Source organism: Mercurialis annua, linkage group LG2 (assembly GCF_937616625.2).
Source record: "Mercurialis annua linkage group LG2, ddMerAnnu1.2, whole genome shotgun sequence".
NCBI lineage: Eukaryota > Viridiplantae > Streptophyta > Magnoliopsida > Malpighiales > Euphorbiaceae > Mercurialis > Mercurialis annua.
Window position 1 is genome coordinate 54,470,316 of NC_065571.1, and position 18,180 is coordinate 54,488,495.

Below are 18,180 nucleotides of genomic sequence, written 5' to 3' on the forward strand. Positions count from 1 at the left end.
AGTTAAAAATTAAGAAATAGTACCTGAAAGAACAAAGGAGAAGGGGGTCTGAATTTATGAGAAGCAGCGGTGAAGAAGTTGAGCCGGTTGGTCTGATTTTTAATTTGCTTATTGGGTTATGCTTAGTGGGTTATGAAAGTTAAGAAGTTCGCAAAACATGTAAAACAGAGCCGAAGTGAAAGAGTAACGGAAACGTCGATGCAGCATAATTTGTTTTGTTATGTTCTTATGTGTTGATAGGGGTGGGCAGCGGATCCATGAAAAATCGAATGGAACCGAATCAAAAACTATTGGTTTGATTTATTGAATAATAAGAATTTTTTTTATTAAATTGAGCTCTTCAGGTCTAGGTGCTGCTTTTTGCCTCTTAGTATTAGACCCGCAGCAGGTCTGGTGTTGTAACCGGCGGCTGGTAGAGAAAAATTGAGGTAAGGTGAAGTCTCCAATGAGGTGAGCTCCATTTTAGTTTAGAGCGAGTTATGAGGAAGTTGGTTAAATTAGTGAATGAGAGTTTAGTTGTATTCAATTGTGAAGTTAGGGATTGTGAGAGTAAATGAGGAAGGCACTGTTGTGGCGGTTGTTGCTGGTCATGAAGTAAAGGCAGAACTGGAATTTTCAAGGAAGACGAAGTGAAGAGGACGATGTCGTTTTGAATATTGGAAGTTGTGGATTGACGTGGTTAAAGGAGAAAAATTATAGTTAATCCACGTGTATAATTATTTGTGTTCTTAATAGACGGTGTTTGTATTCCGTTAACTTGTCTTGACATAGGGACTTAAAGTAAAGGTTTCTGAAAGTGTAGGGAAGAATTATACACTTTTTTACTATAGGGACTCATTTTGAAAAAAAGTTATAGTGTAGGGACTCAATTATGTGTTTGGCCTTAATTCTATCAACTTCATGTCCTCACACTCGGAAATTGCATGGAAATGCAAGTTAATAAAATGAATAGTAAAGGACTATTTATTAGCAAAATGAGATATTGAACGTTATTAAATAAACAATAATAATATAAGGACCTAACCATGGATTTAGCCAAAAAGAAAAAGAAAAAAACGTAAAAACTTTACACGTAGCATGTTTTACCTGTAACCTGTCCGTTTCACCTTCCTTGCCTACTACACTCCCACAGCTCCTTCCTTACCTTTCTCTGTCACTCCCTCAATTTTGTCAGTTTGGCATCCCAACAATTATTCCTTAAAACCGCTTCTTAACTGCCATTTCCTCTCTCTCTTAATTTTACTCTCTTCAATTTCAATTTCAATTTCAAAAACCAAACATTCAATACACAAATACACTGAAAAACCACTGAAATTACAGTTACCTGCTTTATTTTAGGGTTTAATGACTATCATTTCCTTGCTGAAATGGCCTATACTTCATTCTTAAGTAATTTATTGTTTGTTTGTTCAATAATTTTGTTATTCATTGTAAATTCTTGTTTATCAACTACTGATTCTTATGATGATGATTTTTCAATCATCGGCGCCGATGTGCTTTCATTTCACGGCGATTACACTCCGCCTTCTCCGCCGCCGCCGTCTCCTCCGCCTCATCCGCCTTCACTTTCATGTCATGAGGATCTTAACGGAGTTGGCTCTCTTGACACCGTTTGTAAGCTTGATTCCAGCTTGAATTTTACTCATGATGTGTATATAGAAGGAAACGGTACTTTAGATGTTCTTAACGATGTCGTTTTGAGATGTGCTGTTAGAGGCTGTTCTATTTTGATTAATATGAGTAAGGATTTTAGTTTAGGTAATAATTCTGTTATTATAGCTGGTACTGTATCTGTTACGGCTTATAATGTTACTTTGAGTGAAAATTCGTTGATTAATGTGACTGGTTTGGCTGGTGAGCCTCCTGGTCAGACTAGTGGGACCCCTACTGGATTGCAGGGGGCGGGAGGGGGTTATGGAGGACGAGGTGCGAGCTGTGTGACGGATAATACGAAATTACCTGATGATGTTTGGGGAGGAGATGCTTATTCCTGGAAGGATTTGCATTGGCCATGGAGTTATGGAAGTAAAGGAGGGACTACTAGTAAGGATGAGAATTATGGCGGCGGTGGTGGTGGAAGGATTAGTTTTGTTGTTACCAGCTCGATTGAGGTTGGAGGGAATCTGTTGGCTGATGGCGGCGCTGGTGGGTTGAAAGGCGGTGGTGGTTCTGGTGGCAGCATTCGTATCAAGGCTCATAGAATGTAAGTTAAGTTCCTTTGTTTCCTGGCGTTTTACTTGTTTATTACAATGCCAATATGCTTAGTTACTGATGTTGTGTTTTAGGATTTGGATTCCTGTTAAGTATTTCGAGTTAAGTGGTACTTTTATCTTTTCAAGATCAGATGAAGTTGGACCATTATATACATTGTTTCAAGTAGTTGCTCGGGAGTAGTTAACAATCATGTCGTTAATGAACACGTTGTAAATTGTTATCCGTAAGTGGCCTAGAATTCTTCTTAACTATCAATGTTCTTCTTTGAAGAGCAGGACTGGAAATGGTAAGCTAAGTGCTTCAGGGGGTGATGGATTTGCTGGCGGCGGTGGTGGGAGAGTTGCTATTAATGTTTTCAGCAGACATGATGATACAGAATTCTTTGCTCACGGTATGAGTTTGACTTTTTTATTTTTTTGTCATCTTCAACCTTGTTTTAGTTAAGAGAACGCAAAATCCATACAATGAAACTTCTGGTATTACTGTTACTAATACTAAATGAAGAGTGAAAACAAATTATTTGACCGTCTTCTATAAGAATTTTCTTCGTGTATTATACCCATTGGCTTGGATCTTTCCAGTGTAATGCGCTTCTCATGTCTACTAGATAATATCATTGATGTAAAAATTGGAAAGAGGACGACAGAGTGTTTCTAGGTAAACTGTTCTTAATTTGTTCAAAAGAGTGGCCCTATATGTGCACCGGATGTTTATTTTTGTTAATATGACAGCTTAGAATATCTTTACTTTTCTTAGTTGTTTTATCTGTGCACAGTGTGCATGGTCTTTATCATGGATGAAGTGTCAAAATGGCTTTTAGTCAAAAGAGTTCATTTACTTTCTTATGCTGTCCACTTTTTTAGGATCTGATTAAACCCCTCTTCCTTACTTTCTATTCTTTTGAAGATTTGATTGCATGAATCACAAGTCTTATTATATGTTGTGTTACCATCATCTCGTATTGAAAATAGTCCAGAGAACCATGTGAAACGGAAATTGTTCCCTCACTTACTATCACTCTCTAAGGCATATTGGCAATCTGGTGGACTTTTGTTGTTGTTGTTTAGTAGTATAATGCCATTCCATTCTTGTTTTCAGGGGGGAGGAGTTTTGGCTGTCTTGGGAATTCAGGTGCTGCCGGGACATGTTATGATGCTGTTCCTCGGAGCCTCATTGTTAGCAATAACAACATGTCAACCAACACTGACACACTTCTGTTGGAATTTCCCAAATTGCCACTCTGGACAAATGTGTATATTCAGGATCATGCCAAGGCTTCTGTACCATTGTTTTGGAGTAGGGTCCAGGTGACTGATAACTAACATCTTTTGTTCTTACAATGAATCATCTTTTTCCCCATTGTGATTTTGATGATTGGTCACTCTGTTTTGCCATTTTGCATCATAATTATTTTCTCTGTACTTATCATTTGATTGCTTTGATTCACATTGTTGACTAGCCAGTATATATTGTCTATATTGTTTATCTAGTTACTTATAGTTCCAGTCTTTCACATGCTAATACTTTTGTACATAAATGCAATTTTAGCATAGCATGTGGCTAAATTGTTTTCTGATCTGATGAATAATGCAGGTGAAGCATAAGTGATATTTTCCAAGTAAAAATATGCATATGTTAAAGTTTGAAAAAAATAATAATCTGGGATGGAACTCCAGATATTGCTCATTTACCTAGGTTACTGCATGCCAAAATGTAAAAGAGAGAACACTTAACTTCAAACAAATTATTTAGGCTGTCAGGTCTGAGAAATAGGTGTCTACAAATCACAAAAGAAAGTATTACATAAGTAGTGGTGTTGATTTTTCTTTTAAAATGTATTATGTCAGGTGCCATTTGGGTTTATTCAGGAGTTACTACGAAAATCAATTGAACTCCTAGGGACAGACACAGACCTTCTACTTGAGATTGCAATGGGCGGTTAGCTTTGCAAGCTCGCATACGAACTCACAAAAGAGTAATATTATAAAAAACAAAACAAAACGTAAAAATATATGGTGAGCATTTGGGAAATGTACATCATATTCTTGGTGCTTATAGTGACATTTTGATGCTTTAGCATGTTTATTTAACCTAGCTCCGCCTTGTTTTGCTAAGATGGAAAATTTCAGTTTATAGCTGCGTTTGTATTTGGAGGTCTCAAAATGTCCTGGACACCTATTGCTTTCCGTTACTTCTGGGTTGTACTATCTTATAATCTAGTTTTATGGTGGTCAAGCATTTTGATAATTCTTAACATCACCTTTTCTTGTAATTAAAGTTTTACTTATGCTCCTTTCACTATGGTGATGCAATTTTTAGGTACAAGGACAAATTAGCTTGTCTTCCGGTGCAGTTTTAAGTTTTGGCCTTGCACATTATGCCTCTTCAGAATTTGAGTTGATGGCAGAAGAGCTTCTAATGAGCGACTCAGTTATTAAGGCAAGTAACATCGACTTTTTATCATTCTGTCGCTCCAATCCCCCTATTAAATGTATACTTAATAAAGACGCTTTATTATTTTTTGATTTTTTCCTTAGAATTAAGTAATAATTTTTTTTAGTGTAATTGAAGCCACCTTGCAATTTCATCCTATCTGATTATTTTTTCTCTTGAAAGGGATATGCATGTGGAATGATTTGAAAAGTGTATGTGATTTTAGATTTAGGTCAAACTAGATGAATGTATCTGTTTTTGACCATCAAATTTGGTATTTATCATTTTCCATTATTTCTTGACAGTTTCTGATTATGTTGCTTTAATAACCTAAGAATAATAATATCTTTTGTACTTAATTCACAGTACACTTCCATACATTTTACAGCTACAAATTGTACAATCATGTTTGTGTATATCTAACTTTTCTGTTGTGTTCCTTTGGTTTAGTGCTTAGTGAAGTTCACAATTTGCAGTCCCGATTCCTTTTCCCATTTACTGTATCAAATTACATGTCCTATTTCACATTATTCTGCACAGTTGCTTTAAATCTGTTCTTAGACGATAAGATGATCATGGTAAATTTTTCTCATTTAGTTTTTCTGATAATTATAGTCTTCAATACTTCTACTTTTGGTGAAATAGATATATGGGGCTCTTCGTATGTCTGTCAAAATACACTTGATGTGGAATTCTAAAATGCTTATAGATGGAGGCGGTGATGCAATTGTCGCGACTTCTTTACTTGAGGCCAGCAATTTAGTTGTGCTCAAGGTACTTCATCGTCTTTGTTATTAATAACAAAACCTTGGCTTTGTCACGTTCCCTATCTAATATACTGTTCTAAATTTTTTCAGGAATCATCCGTGATACATTCAAATGCAAATTTAGGAGTTCACGGGCAAGGCTTTCTGAATTTGTCTGGGCCAGGAGATATGATTGAAGCTGAACGCCTAATTTTATCATTATTTTTTAGTATCAATGTAAGCTGGGGATCCTCTTGTGTCATGTCATTCTTTTTTTTTTTGGTGTCATGTCTTCCTTATCAGATTGGTTTGAATTGTCTTCTCAAGGGAGAAGGTATTCTCATTATATAGATAAATAATGTCAACTATTACAGCTAATTACAGGAGAGATTACAGGGAGCTATATATGGCTAGCTAATATACATTGAGTGATCCTAGGGAGCTTTATTTGGTAAGCTAAATCTCTTCTAATTTTATGAGAATATATACAGCTATAATATATTACAGCTATAATTAAAAGATTATTGCCTTCTATTGACATCCCCCCTCAAATTGATGCGGGTTATCCACAAGCATCAATTTGTTGGTAAGAAAATTATGCCGTTGGCGTGTCATAGCCTTGGTGAAAATATCTGCCACTTGAAGATTGCTAGGCACATGGGGAAGAGAAATCGTTCGAGTCTCAAATGCCTCACGAATGAAGTGGCAATCAACTTCAATATGTTTAGTGCGTTCATGGAAGATGGGATTGGCAGAAATGTGAATTGCACTAGTATTATCCGCATGAAGAGGAGTAGGACCAGATGAAGAAAAACCAAGTTCAGCCAATATCCCACGAAGCCAATGTATCTCGGCACAAGCTTGAGACATGGCCCTATATTCAGACTCGGTAGAAGACTTTGAAACACGGTCTTGTTTCTTACTTTTCCAGGAAATAAGGGCCTGACCAAGAAACATACACCAGCCCGTAGTAGAGCGTCTAGTATCACTGCATCCGGCATAATCTGCATCACTGTATGCTTCAAGATCAAGGGAATTGCCCGAAGGATAGAAAAGTCTTCGCAAAATTGTACCTTTCACATAGCGAATGATACGTTGTACAGCAGCCATATGTAAGTGTCTAGGAGAAGCCATGAACTGACTAACCTGCTGGACAGCATAAGATATATCAGGTCTAGTGATTGTAAGGTACACTAAGCTGCCAACAAGAGTACGATAGCGTGCAGGGTCCGATAACAAGTCGCCCTCTTCTTTGCGCAGCTTGAGATTAAGTTCCATGGGAGTATCAAGGGGAGTAGAGTCTTGAAGACCAGCAGCAGCCACCAAGTCTTGAGCGTACTTGTGTTGTGAGAGAAAAATACCATGTGAACCAGCCACAACTTCAAGGCCAAGAAAATACGTGAGAGAGCCTAGATCCTTCATGTGAAAAGAATCTTGTAAATGTTGCTTTAATTGAGAGATTAAATCTGAATCAGTACCCGTAATAATTATGTCATCAACATATATTAAGAGAATGACAATACCAAACTCAGTTTTGCGAAGAAACAGAGAAGCATCATACTTGCTTTTGACAAAGGCAAACTTGAGCAAAGTACATGCAAATTTCTCATACCATGCACGAGGAGCTTGCTTGAGACCATATAAGGAGCGGCGCAGTTTACAAACAGCAGTAGTAGGAGTAGAAAATAAACCAGCAGGTGGGCGCATGTAAACTTCTTCTTTGAGATCTCCGTGAAGAAATGCATTCTTCACATCCATCTGGTGTAAATTCCAACTCTGAGAGGCAGCAATAGCCAAAATTGTGCGGATAGTAGTCATTTTGGCTACCGGAGCAAAAGTCTCCTCATAATTAACTCCATATTCTTGGTTGTTACCAAGAGCTACTAAACGAGCCTTGTACCTGTCCAAGCTACCATCGGCCTTGACCTTAATAGAGTAAACCCACTTACACCCAAGTGGAGTCACGCCGGTAGGACAATCCACCATTTCCCAAGTCTTATTAGCTTCTAGAGCAGATAATTCTTCTTGCATTGCTTGCTGCCAACAGTGCTCCTTTACTGCCTGTGCATAACCAGTTGGAATAGAAACAGAAGCTATAGTAGCTGAAAGAGCAGCAGTAGAATTACCTGCCATAGGTGTCGAAAAACCATAACGGTCAGGAGGACCAGTAGCTCTAGAAGAGCGACGTAAGGGAGCAGATGACTGGGCAGAAGCGGAAGGGGGCAGCACTTGAGTGATTGCAGGTTTAGGAGGTCTTCGTTGATATACTATTCCTGGCTTGAACCTTGCAACCTGATCACTATTAGAAATATCATCAAAATAAGGTAAGAAAGCAAGTGAAGGCTGAGGTGACATAGACATAGGGAAGAACCATTGATTTTCAAAAAAAATTACGTTCCTTGAAACACGAACTCGATTTGAGTTTGGGTCATAGCATAAATAACCTTTTTGAGTGCTGCTATACCCTAAGAAGGCACATCGAATAGACTGAGCAGAAAGCTTATTTCTGTCCGGTGGCGGAAGATGCATAAAACAAACACATCCAAATGTATGAAGATTTTTATAGTCAGGATGGTGATGATAAAGTCTGAAATATGGGGATTGAAAATCCAAAATTTGTGAAGGAAGTCTGTTTATAAGAAAAGTCGCTGTAGTGAGTGCTTCGACCCAAAACTTAGAAGGAACAGCCGACTCAATTAGCAAAGTCCTAACAACATCTAAGAGATGACGATTCTTCCTTTCAGCTACGCCGTTTTGTTGCGGAGTATATGGACAAGAACGCTGAGAGATAATCCCTTTAGATTGTAAAAAAGATTGAAACTCGTGAGACATATATTCTCCACCCGAGTCGGATCGAAGAATTTTAACGAGAGCTGAAAATTGAGTGTCAACAAGAGCTAAAAACAATTTGAACATAGAAAACACTTCTGATTTATGACGCAAGAAATAAACCCATGTAAATTTGCTATAATCGTCAATAAAAGTTACAAAGTATTTGTATTGGGCATGAGAAATGGTAGGACTAATACCCCATACATCACTATGAATTATCTCAAAGCTATGTGTTGCCCTATGTCCTTCAGAAGGAAAAGGTAAAGTCTTACTTTTACCAAGTCTACAAGTAGCACATTCAGGAAACTCAATTGAAGAAAGATGCTTTTTATTATTCAATAAACCAGATTTTAACAAGTAAGATAGAACCCTAGAATTAGGATGACCCAAACGCTTATGCCAAACTTCATTTGACACTTTAGACTCATTGCAAAGTAAGGATAGAATAGAGGAAGAAGTTAAGCTGCAAGGAATAGGGAGTTGCAAAGAAAAGAGACGGCCGTGCTTAGGCCCCTTCGCTATCACCTGCCCTGAAATCTGATCCTGCACAATACAGCCATTATGAGAAAAATGAACATCACAATTCTGTTCTACAAGCTGCCCAACAGATGCTAAATTGACGGAGAGATCAGGTGATACAAAAACATTGTTAAAGGAGGAAGATACATCACCAATTGCCGCAATGGGTAAATCACTACCATTAGCTGTTTGAATATGTGAGGAGCCATAATACTTTCTGATATTACTTAACCCATTAAAAGAATTAGTCATATGATTAGAGGCACCTGAATCTAAGATCCAAGTAGATAAAGAATGGGTACCTTGAAGGCCAAGCGCTGAAAATGCACTCACAATCATTTCTTGCACAGACTCTCGAGTTAAAGAAGGTGCCGAAGTAGGAGTTGCAGCAATAGCAGTAGGGGCAGCAGTAATGTCAGCAGGGGCAGCAACACAATAGGCCTTATTAGTGCGGGGTGGACGAGTAGGACACTCCTTAATGATGTGCCCGGACTGCTTGCAATAGTTGCAAAATTTCTGAAGACAGTTAGGGGCAATATGACCATATTTCTTACAGCTGTAACACTGTATGGTACTCATGTCACGACCCTTCCCCTTACCATACACTGCATAAGCAACTGAGACAGAATTAGACGCAACACGAGCTTGCTCCATGATATTCTGAGTATTGATACGTTGTTCCTCACGCAAAAGTTCTCCAAAACATGTCTCCAAAGTTGGAACGGGATCCCTATTCACCAAAGAGGCACGGACAGCTTCAAATTCAGGCCGCAACTTCATCAAAAATTGGTCTCTTTGGCTGGTTTTATGGACTTGTTGTACAGCCATCAACCCTTCTCCGGAGACCTTGGCTGTAACAAGATCCGAATAATCATTCCACAAGGTGAGGAAACCAGAATAATAGTCTTGAACAGATAGATCTCCTTGGTTATAATTTGCGATGTTTAACTCGAGCTGGAAGCGTCTAGCATTGTTGTCTTGATCATACACTTGCTTGAGATAGTCCCACATAGTCTTTGCAGACCTATGTGGACGTAAAGAAAGAATGAAATGTGGTTCCACGGAACCAAGAATCCATGACATGATCTGGTTATCTTTGGCAGCCCAAGTTGCCTTGTTAGCTGCAGAACTTTCAGTGGTGCTGCCATCTATATGCCCCCATAGCTCCTTACCCTTGATATACGTCTCTAACTGAAACTCCCATGAAGAATAATTTTTCCCACTGAATTTGACACAAACATTATCTAATTTCTCCATAGTCACAAAAGCTGACTAAGAAAACTATGACTGGAAGCTATTGGGAAAAAGAAAAAAAAAAAAACAAGCCTATGGCTGAAAGCTATGATAGAAAAAGAAGACTATGACTGAGATAGCTCTGATACCATATCAGATTGGTTTGAATTGTCTTCTCAAGGGAGAAGGTATTCTCATTATATAGATAAATAATGTCAACTATTACAGCTAATTACAGGAGAGATTACAGGGAGCTATATATGGCTAGCTAATATACATTGAGTGATCCTAGGGAGCTTTATTTGGTAAGCTAAATCTCTTCTAATTTTATGAGAATATATACAGCTATAATATATTACAGCTATAATTAAAAGATTATTGCCTTCTATTGACATTCCTGTTGTCTTATTTTTGTGTCATACAATTTTATTAGAAAATTTGGCAAGAAATTCCTACGAGTTTCACATGCTACTCTCTTATCAAAATGTTCTTTAGTAGTGCTTTCATATGCTACTTTCATATGCTACTGTCAATCATAAGTATGAAGTCATGGTTGGATGCATATACATGAGTTGCATTTGTTTTAGTTATTATGATATTTTTGAAGATCGCATAGTGCAATGGTAAATATCTTCAGAGGATCACATAGAGCAATCGTAAATATCTTCAATGGCACATGTTTGAATGTGCAAACAGATCGTTTGTTTAGGTTGTTGAATGCCTGGTGCAAGTCTTGATGTTCTTCATATTATAAAATTATGAAACTTGATTAGAGTTTTGTGGTTGAAGTTTGAAGCTAATTTTATTAACTAGACATAGCGAGTGATGTTTTTGATTTTGTTTCTTCACATCTTCGTATTATTAAAAGTAGAACTTGAGTCATATTGTCATTCACACTATTTTTGTATCATTTAATTAATGCTCTCTGCATTATGTGAAGGTTGGCCCCGGTTCTGTTCTTCGAGGTCCCTTGGAGAATGCCAGTGAAAGTGAAAATGACATGTGAGTTATAATGCGATAACTATGAAACCTGCAAGTTTTTCATTTATTTTTTATATTAACTTTGATTATGGTAGGGCTCCACGACTCTACTGTGACTTTGAAGACTGCCCTGTGGAGCTAATTCATCCTCCTGAAGACTGTAACGTGAACTCTTCATTGGCCTTCACTCTTCAGGTGTGCCTTGTTAAGCACTAAGTGCTTATTTCGGTCAGACTACTAGATGCTTCACAATACCGTGAGAGATCCTTTTATGTTTTTTAGAAGTGTATTGTCTACTGTTGCAGATCTGTCGAGTTGAAGATGTAATTCTGGAAGGCATGGTGACAGGATCTATTGTTCATTTTCACTGGGTTAGAACTGTATTCGTCCAATCTTCTGGAGCAATCAGTGCAACTGGTCTTGGTACAACTGCTTATATGTTATATATCTTAAAAAAAACTATTTGAAGGAAATGACTTCAAATTTTTATGTCCCAACTCGAAAGTCATATGTTGTTTCATATTTGAGGTAGATTAAATGGCATATTTTGGGAGTTAATAATGTTATATGATTAATTGTCCGTTCTTTGTGTAGGATGTACAGGTGGGCTGGGCAGAGGAAAAATTTCAGACAATGGTTTTGGTGGTGGTGCTGGTCACGGTGGCAAAGGGGGGGATGGATATTACAATGGCTCTTTTATTGATGGCGGTGTTTCATATGGTGATGCCGGATTGCCTTGTGAACTTGGTAGTGGTAGTGGAAATGGTACTCTGGCAGGGGCAACTGCTGGTGGTGGTATAATAGGTAAAGCTCTTTTATGAGCAGAAACCTTTTTCCTTATTTGGCTGTACATTTGATCAACCGGGAACCACAGCATTAGGTCTAGAAATCTACTCTTGTAGAAATGCTACACTTGCATCAAGCTCACCTTTGACACATAATTACAGCCTTGAAGGCAGAATCATATAGAGATATGTGATATTAAAGCAACAATTTGGCTCATGACTAATTTTATGAGGATGCTTTGTCTCCATTTTGCGTGCTTGCATAACTTCTCATTAATTTGAATTGCTATATTAAATATGTCAAAATATTTCTTCTAGGTATTATAATAATTCCCGACTTAAATATGAAGCCTTGGCCTTGATATGCTTCTCATAAATCTCTGTATACTGGTAGAGTTTTGGAAGTAGTTGGATAATTGCTCATGCACAGTTTGAATGTATCATCATGTTATTTTACGCTGTAGGCTTCCTGCAATTATGTGGTATATCACATTATATTTCTTTCATGTTGTTTTAGCTGTGCTGTTGCAGTTCTACTTCTACTCTAAATTTGATTTATGATTATTTCTGCAACCCCGTAGAGTTTGCCACTTTTTTTTTAGTAGAAATGTAGAAGATAATAATTATGTTGCATGCGGTACAAGTTACTTTGTACTTTGATTAGCAAGACTTAATACGACTAATAGTCCCTCTTTTTTTTTAGGTAAGTTCAATAGTCAGCTTTTGCCAGTACCATTTTATTTTTAACTTAATCACTATGGCTCATTGTTTTCTGTGGATTATTGTTTTATCTTCTGTTGAATAGTTATGGGTTCTGCTGAGCATGCACTGTCAAGTTTATCTGTTTATGGTTCGGTTAGAGCTGATGGAGAAAGCTCTGGAGGAGAAATTAAGAAAAAGGATGGCAGGGTGCTTTCGAACATAGGTCCCGGGGGTGGGTCTGGTGGAACCATTCTTTTGTTTATTCATACATTGGCACTTGGCAATTCTTCTATCATCTCAACTGTTGGAGGGCATGGCAGTCCAGATGGAAGTGGTGGTGGAGGTGGTGGAAGAGTTCACTTTCACTGGTCAGATATTGCGGTTGGAGATGAGTATCTACCAATTGCATCTGCTAATGGAAGCATTCAGACCGGGTTTGTGTTTAGAAATTTATTGTCATAATTTCTGATTCCTATTTCTCATATTCCTAATGTCACAAATCTGTGGTGGTTGCATTTTGTCTACAAAACTTTTTGAATACCCTCTCTTTTCTAGATCAATGTGTATAAATACATATATGATAGTGTGCACGCGCACCACGGACGACCTTGCATATCTCTGTCAGTTCCAAGTAATACTGCTATAGAACATAATGATGACGGAGAACATTGTCTTGTTCTGCCTTTTTGCATTCTAGCCAAGGAAAGGGTTGCATTTATTATCAGTCCTAGCCCATGATACTCCTACTAAAAAATTCTTTGTCTCCTGTGACTCCCCAACCAAGGGCGCGTTGAAGGGGATAACAGATAGCTTACACTGCAACTGTGAGATCATGAGTCATGTACAAAGCTCAATGAAACCAAAGCATAGGGGTGCTCGAAGGCAAATGCTTTATTTTAGGCATATTGTGAACAACCTTATATTTTTTGTCTGTTTCTTAGTTTTGATGATACTGGATAGGGATGTAGCCTTTGATACTTACATAATGATAGCCTGCTACTTGAGGCTTGTTTGGATGAGGCAGTCTTCTTCCTGCTTTTGCGCATTACGTTGATTTTATTGCATTTTTCTTTTTTTAATTGAATAGTTCATGGATATTTTTTTTTTGCAAAATTAGTTGAATTTTCAACCTGTTTGTTTTCCTGATCGCAGGGGAGGATTTGGCAAAGGTCAAGGTCGTGGTGGTGGTAATGGGACTGTTACTGGAAAGGCATGTCCCAAAGGGCTTTATGGTATCTATTGCAAGGTAATTCATTAAATTTCTTACTTGTATGATGTTTACTATTTTGTAGCTCTAGCGGCGGCTCTGTGCCTTCTGAGTTCTATAACTGTAATTCATTTCGGTTTCCCTTTTTCCCTAAAGCATCTTAATGTAAGGATGTCATATATTCAAAATTGTTGCCTTGGAAATACTTCATCAGCAAGAAAAATTTAAAATTGTACCATGATGTAGTAACAGCAAGACTGATAAACTACTCAAATGGTCTTCTTACAGTTTGTTGATTCCCTTATATTATAGTCGAGGATGATTTTTGGTTAGTTGCTTCATCTTTCCAACTGCTATATATTTGCTTATTTACACGATTTGCAAATTGCATTGCAGGAATGCCCTGTTGGGACTTATAAGAATGTTAGTGGATCTGATAGAGCACTTTGTCATGATTGCCCATTGTATGACCTTCCAAGTCGTGGCATACACATTGATGTTCGAGGTATTCCCATCATTTACGCCCCAAATCCCAACCCCTGAAAACCCAAAATAGTTCTAACTGCTAATAAATAAAAGCAAGGATACCAGTTATTTGGAAAATTGTTCTTTCTAGAGAAATGATGTTTCTGTTTAGCCAGGGAATTGAGTTCAATTATTATGCCCTGAAATTTTAGCCATTCTCTCTCTCTCTCTCTCTCTCTCTCCATATATATTTTCTATCCCGCTTATGTTGTAGTTTATTTATTTGTTCTCTCAATAGGTGGTGTCACTGAAAGGCCTTGTCCATACAAGTGTATTTCGGATAGATATCACATGCCAAACTGCTACACAGCCCTTGAAGAGCTGGTATACACATTTGGTGGTCCATGGCTATTCAGTTTTATCCTCTTGGGTCTTCTTGTCCTATTAGCCCTGGTACTTAGTGTTGCACGGATGAAATATGCTGCCGGAGATGAATTACCAGCTCTTGGGCCACCTCGACGTGGCTCTTCGATTGATCACTCCTTTCCATTCCTGGAGTCGCTGAATGAGGTACGCTCTCATTTTACAAACATTGTCTTCTTTATTTTAAAATTCTTTTTGTCAATTCTCTGGATGAAAGGCTCATCATTTTTCATTATATTTTTACAACTGTGTTACCTTTTAGGTATTGGAGACAAATAGAACTGAGGAATCCCGGAATCATGTGCACAGAATGTATTTTATGGGTCCAAATACTTTTAGCGAACCTTGGCAGCTACCTCATTGTCCTCCTGAACAAGTTATTGAAATTGTGTAAGTTTCTCTTTTTATTTGGTGTATTTGATAGTTAGATATAGTAGCTGCATCCGATGTTTAGTTATTTATTAAAATGAGATAATTGTTGCTACCTATTATATCAACGACATATCTTTATGATTTTCTTTTATTGACATCTGGAATGTAGATATGAGGATGCGTTCAATAGATTTGTGGATGAGGTTAATGGTTTAACTGCTTATCAGTGGTGGGAAGGATCAATTTTCAGCATTCTTTCTATTCTTGCATATCCACTTGCATGGTCCTGGTTACAGCAGCGTCGCAAAAAGAAATTGCAACAACTTCGTGATTTTGTTCGATCAGAATATGACCATGCTTGCTTACGCTCTTGCCGTTCACGTGCTCTGTATGAAGGGCTGAAGGTTAGTTCATTTTAATGTGATTGCAACTATCTTTTTTTCTTCTCCATTTGAAGTACCTCTGTAATGTAAAGCCTGCAGACAGGACTCGTTAAATACATAATTAAGTATTTGCTGGCTTCAGTTCCCATATATTTTTCTCATCAATGTGTATGAATGCTGCAGGTGTCTGCAACTCCTGATCTAATGCTTGCTTATGTGGACTTTTTTCTTGGTGGAGATGAAAAGAGAGTTGATCTTCCTCCTCGTCTTCATCAAAGGTTTCCGTTGTCTTTAGTTTTTGGAGGAGATGGAAGTTATTTGGCTCCTTTCTCCCTTCACAGTGACAACATTCTGACTAGCCTTATGAGTCAGGTCTGCTTTTTGTTGCGTCTCTAGGAGAAATGGTTGTAATTCGCATCAGCTCCTCTTCCCAACACATCCATACGAAATGCACATTAATTTTCTTTGCTTATACTTCTCTATTCAAATGAAGTGCGTGTAACTTTGTATTTTGACCATATGCAGTCTGTTCCTCCAACCATTTGGTATCGATTAGTGGCTGGACTAAATGTTCAACTACGACTAGTTCGAGCTGGTCACTTGAAGGCTACATTTGGTCATGTTATTAGTTGGCTCGAGTCGCATGCAAATCCTGCTTTAAGTGCATATGGTCTACGCATTGATCTTGCATGGTTTCAGCCTATATCCTCTGGATATTGCCAGTTTGGGCTTATGATATGTCAAACCAAAAAAGAGAACATTTCACAGCCAACTGAAAGTCAAGATGGACGTGTCTTACCTGGTGGACAGCCATGGTAATCATTGTTTTGCTTCCATTCTTGTTGTTTTCTTATGTTCCATGTGTTCCTTTTTTCAATATTTGCATTCCCTGTGTAATTTGCAGTTTGCCTAAAGTTCATAGAGTAAATCAAACGGACTACTTGAAAGTAAGTGGACAGACAATGTCACTTAGAGGGATATCTGGGGGGATTTTGGATGTGAAGAATTTACGGACATTAAAGTTGAGGAGGACCATATGTAGTCCTTTCTCTTTCATTCTTTACAATACTAAACCTGTTGGTCATCAGGTACTTCAATTGTTTGTGATGTTCATATTGGCTTATGCTTGTATATTTTTCTTTTAAAGGCTACTTATAATGCTTTTTCTAACTCTATCTGTGTTGTTTCTGCAGGATCTTGTCGGTCTTTTCATTTCCATACTCCTACTAGCAGATATTAGCATAGTTCTTCTTACTTTACTGCAGATGTATTCTATTTCACTGCTCAGTTTTCTATTGGTTTTATTTATCCTTCCTCTGGGCATACTATTTCCATTCCCAGCTGGAATCGGTGCATTGTTTAGTCATGGACCTAGGCGATCAGCTGCTTTGGCCCGAGTATATGCTTTGTGGAACATAACATCCTTGATCAATGCTGTAAGTGACACCAACCATTTGTTAAACATTTCAATTGTTACTGATTAAATTAATCAAAACTGACAAATAAAGGACCAAATATAAATCATGTTTCTATAGCGGGAATAATTTCTGGATCCTTTATTTTCCCAGACCAAATTGGAATAGTTTCAACCTGCGAGATCTAGTTTTGAGAATCTTATTACTAACCTGATAGTCAGTAATAATTGACATGTACTTGTATCAATCTTTACACAATTATATGAAAGGTTATACTATCAGAGATGAGATGCAAGAACCAATTTATTCTTTCATAAACTAGCTAGGGGATTTTACTTAGGAAAAGAAATTGTCCAGTAACATAGCACTTACTCAATTTTGCATGGCTAATGCTAATTACTATTGCTAAATGAATATTTATTTGAAAAATATAGTTGTCTTTATTTGTACATTAATGCAAATTACATGATCAAGCAAATATTCTGATGAAAGGTAAAAACTGCTGCAGCGGATAACGGCCTTTGCTTTTTAAACTTGAGGAGTGTGAATGAATTTTGTAAACAAGTGTTACTAGCTTTACATGTATTATGTAGGCTCTATTTAATTAACAAGTCATTCTGAGTTTTTCTTTTAAAACGTTGTTCTCCTTTCATTTTCTGAGATCTTCAGCTCAACTTATTTTTTGACAGATGGTTGCCTTGACATGTGGATTTGTACATTATATGATCTACGCGAGTAAAAGACATTTGAACTTTCAGTCCTGGAATTTTAATGTGTAAGTAGTTAATGTCACTGCAGGAGCAGTTCGGTTTGTGTATATAATATTCTATTCTAGTTTTCATGCCCAGGTATGATTACCATCATCGGATGTTTTTAACCTGTGCATATTCTTACGGGATGGTGCAGGGATGAAAGCGAATGGTGGATGCTTCCATCTGGATTGGTGCTGTGTAAAATAATCCAAGCAAGACTTATCGATTGCCACATAGCTAATCAAGAAATTCAAGATCAATCTTTGTACAGTAATGACCCAGAAGTTTTCTGGCAATCGTGAAGGCGTCCATAAAATAGGTATAAACTGAGTTTGATATTATTTTTTTTACATTAATTTTATTGTATATGATTCTAGAATGCCTGTTTCTGTGTGTTTAGTTTACCCATCCTTAAAAGTAAATCAAAAAAAGAAAAATTAGGGAGAGTCCATTTAGTGAAGCGTAGACGATGGTCATTGTATTATATGTAGGAAAAAAATGTTTTTGATCATTTGAGGATACAAGAGTTTATAACTTTTGACAGTCTAGTTACTGTGTCATGAGCAGTTTTTTTGACAGTTGATTCAGTGTGTATTTTGTAATTTAATGGCTATAGTAGTGGTTGTAAATGAGTGTATATCTGATTGTGAATTATTGTTATGTTGAGGGTTTAATTGATAGGTTCATTTTAGATGTAAATACTACTTTCTACCTTTTA

At 37.4% G+C, this 18,180-nt stretch overlaps 2 protein-coding genes across 2 annotated transcripts; one reads left to right on the forward strand and one right to left on the reverse strand.

Moving 5' to 3' along the window:
• Window positions 1-1,092: 1,092 nt before the first annotated feature.
• On the forward strand, window positions 1,093-18,161 carry LOC126670299 (uncharacterized). Its single transcript, XM_050363996.1, has 22 exons — window positions 1,093-2,203; window positions 2,490-2,605; window positions 3,313-3,521; window positions 4,534-4,653; window positions 5,293-5,421; window positions 5,505-5,630; window positions 10,918-10,979; window positions 11,054-11,153; window positions 11,264-11,381; window positions 11,553-11,762; window positions 12,549-12,879; window positions 13,598-13,691; window positions 14,049-14,157; window positions 14,416-14,687; window positions 14,803-14,930; window positions 15,082-15,316; window positions 15,479-15,667; window positions 15,821-16,110; window positions 16,200-16,383; window positions 16,489-16,731; window positions 17,400-17,485; window positions 17,617-18,161. The coding sequence occupies exons 1-22, from the start codon at window positions 1,368-1,370 to the stop codon at window positions 17,762-17,764; spliced, it is 4,335 nt and encodes a 1,444-aa protein (XP_050219953.1). The 5' UTR covers window positions 1,093-1,367; the 3' UTR covers window positions 17,765-18,161.
• On the reverse strand, window positions 8,636-10,366 carry LOC126670300 (uncharacterized). Its single transcript, XM_050363997.2, has 2 exons — window positions 9,047-10,366; window positions 8,636-8,768 (listed from the first exon to the last, which is right to left on the reverse strand). The coding sequence occupies exons 1-2, from the start codon at window positions 9,999-10,001 to the stop codon at window positions 8,731-8,733; spliced, it is 993 nt and encodes a 330-aa protein (XP_050219954.1). The 5' UTR covers window positions 10,002-10,366; the 3' UTR covers window positions 8,636-8,730.
• Window positions 18,162-18,180: the final 19 nt, after the last annotated feature.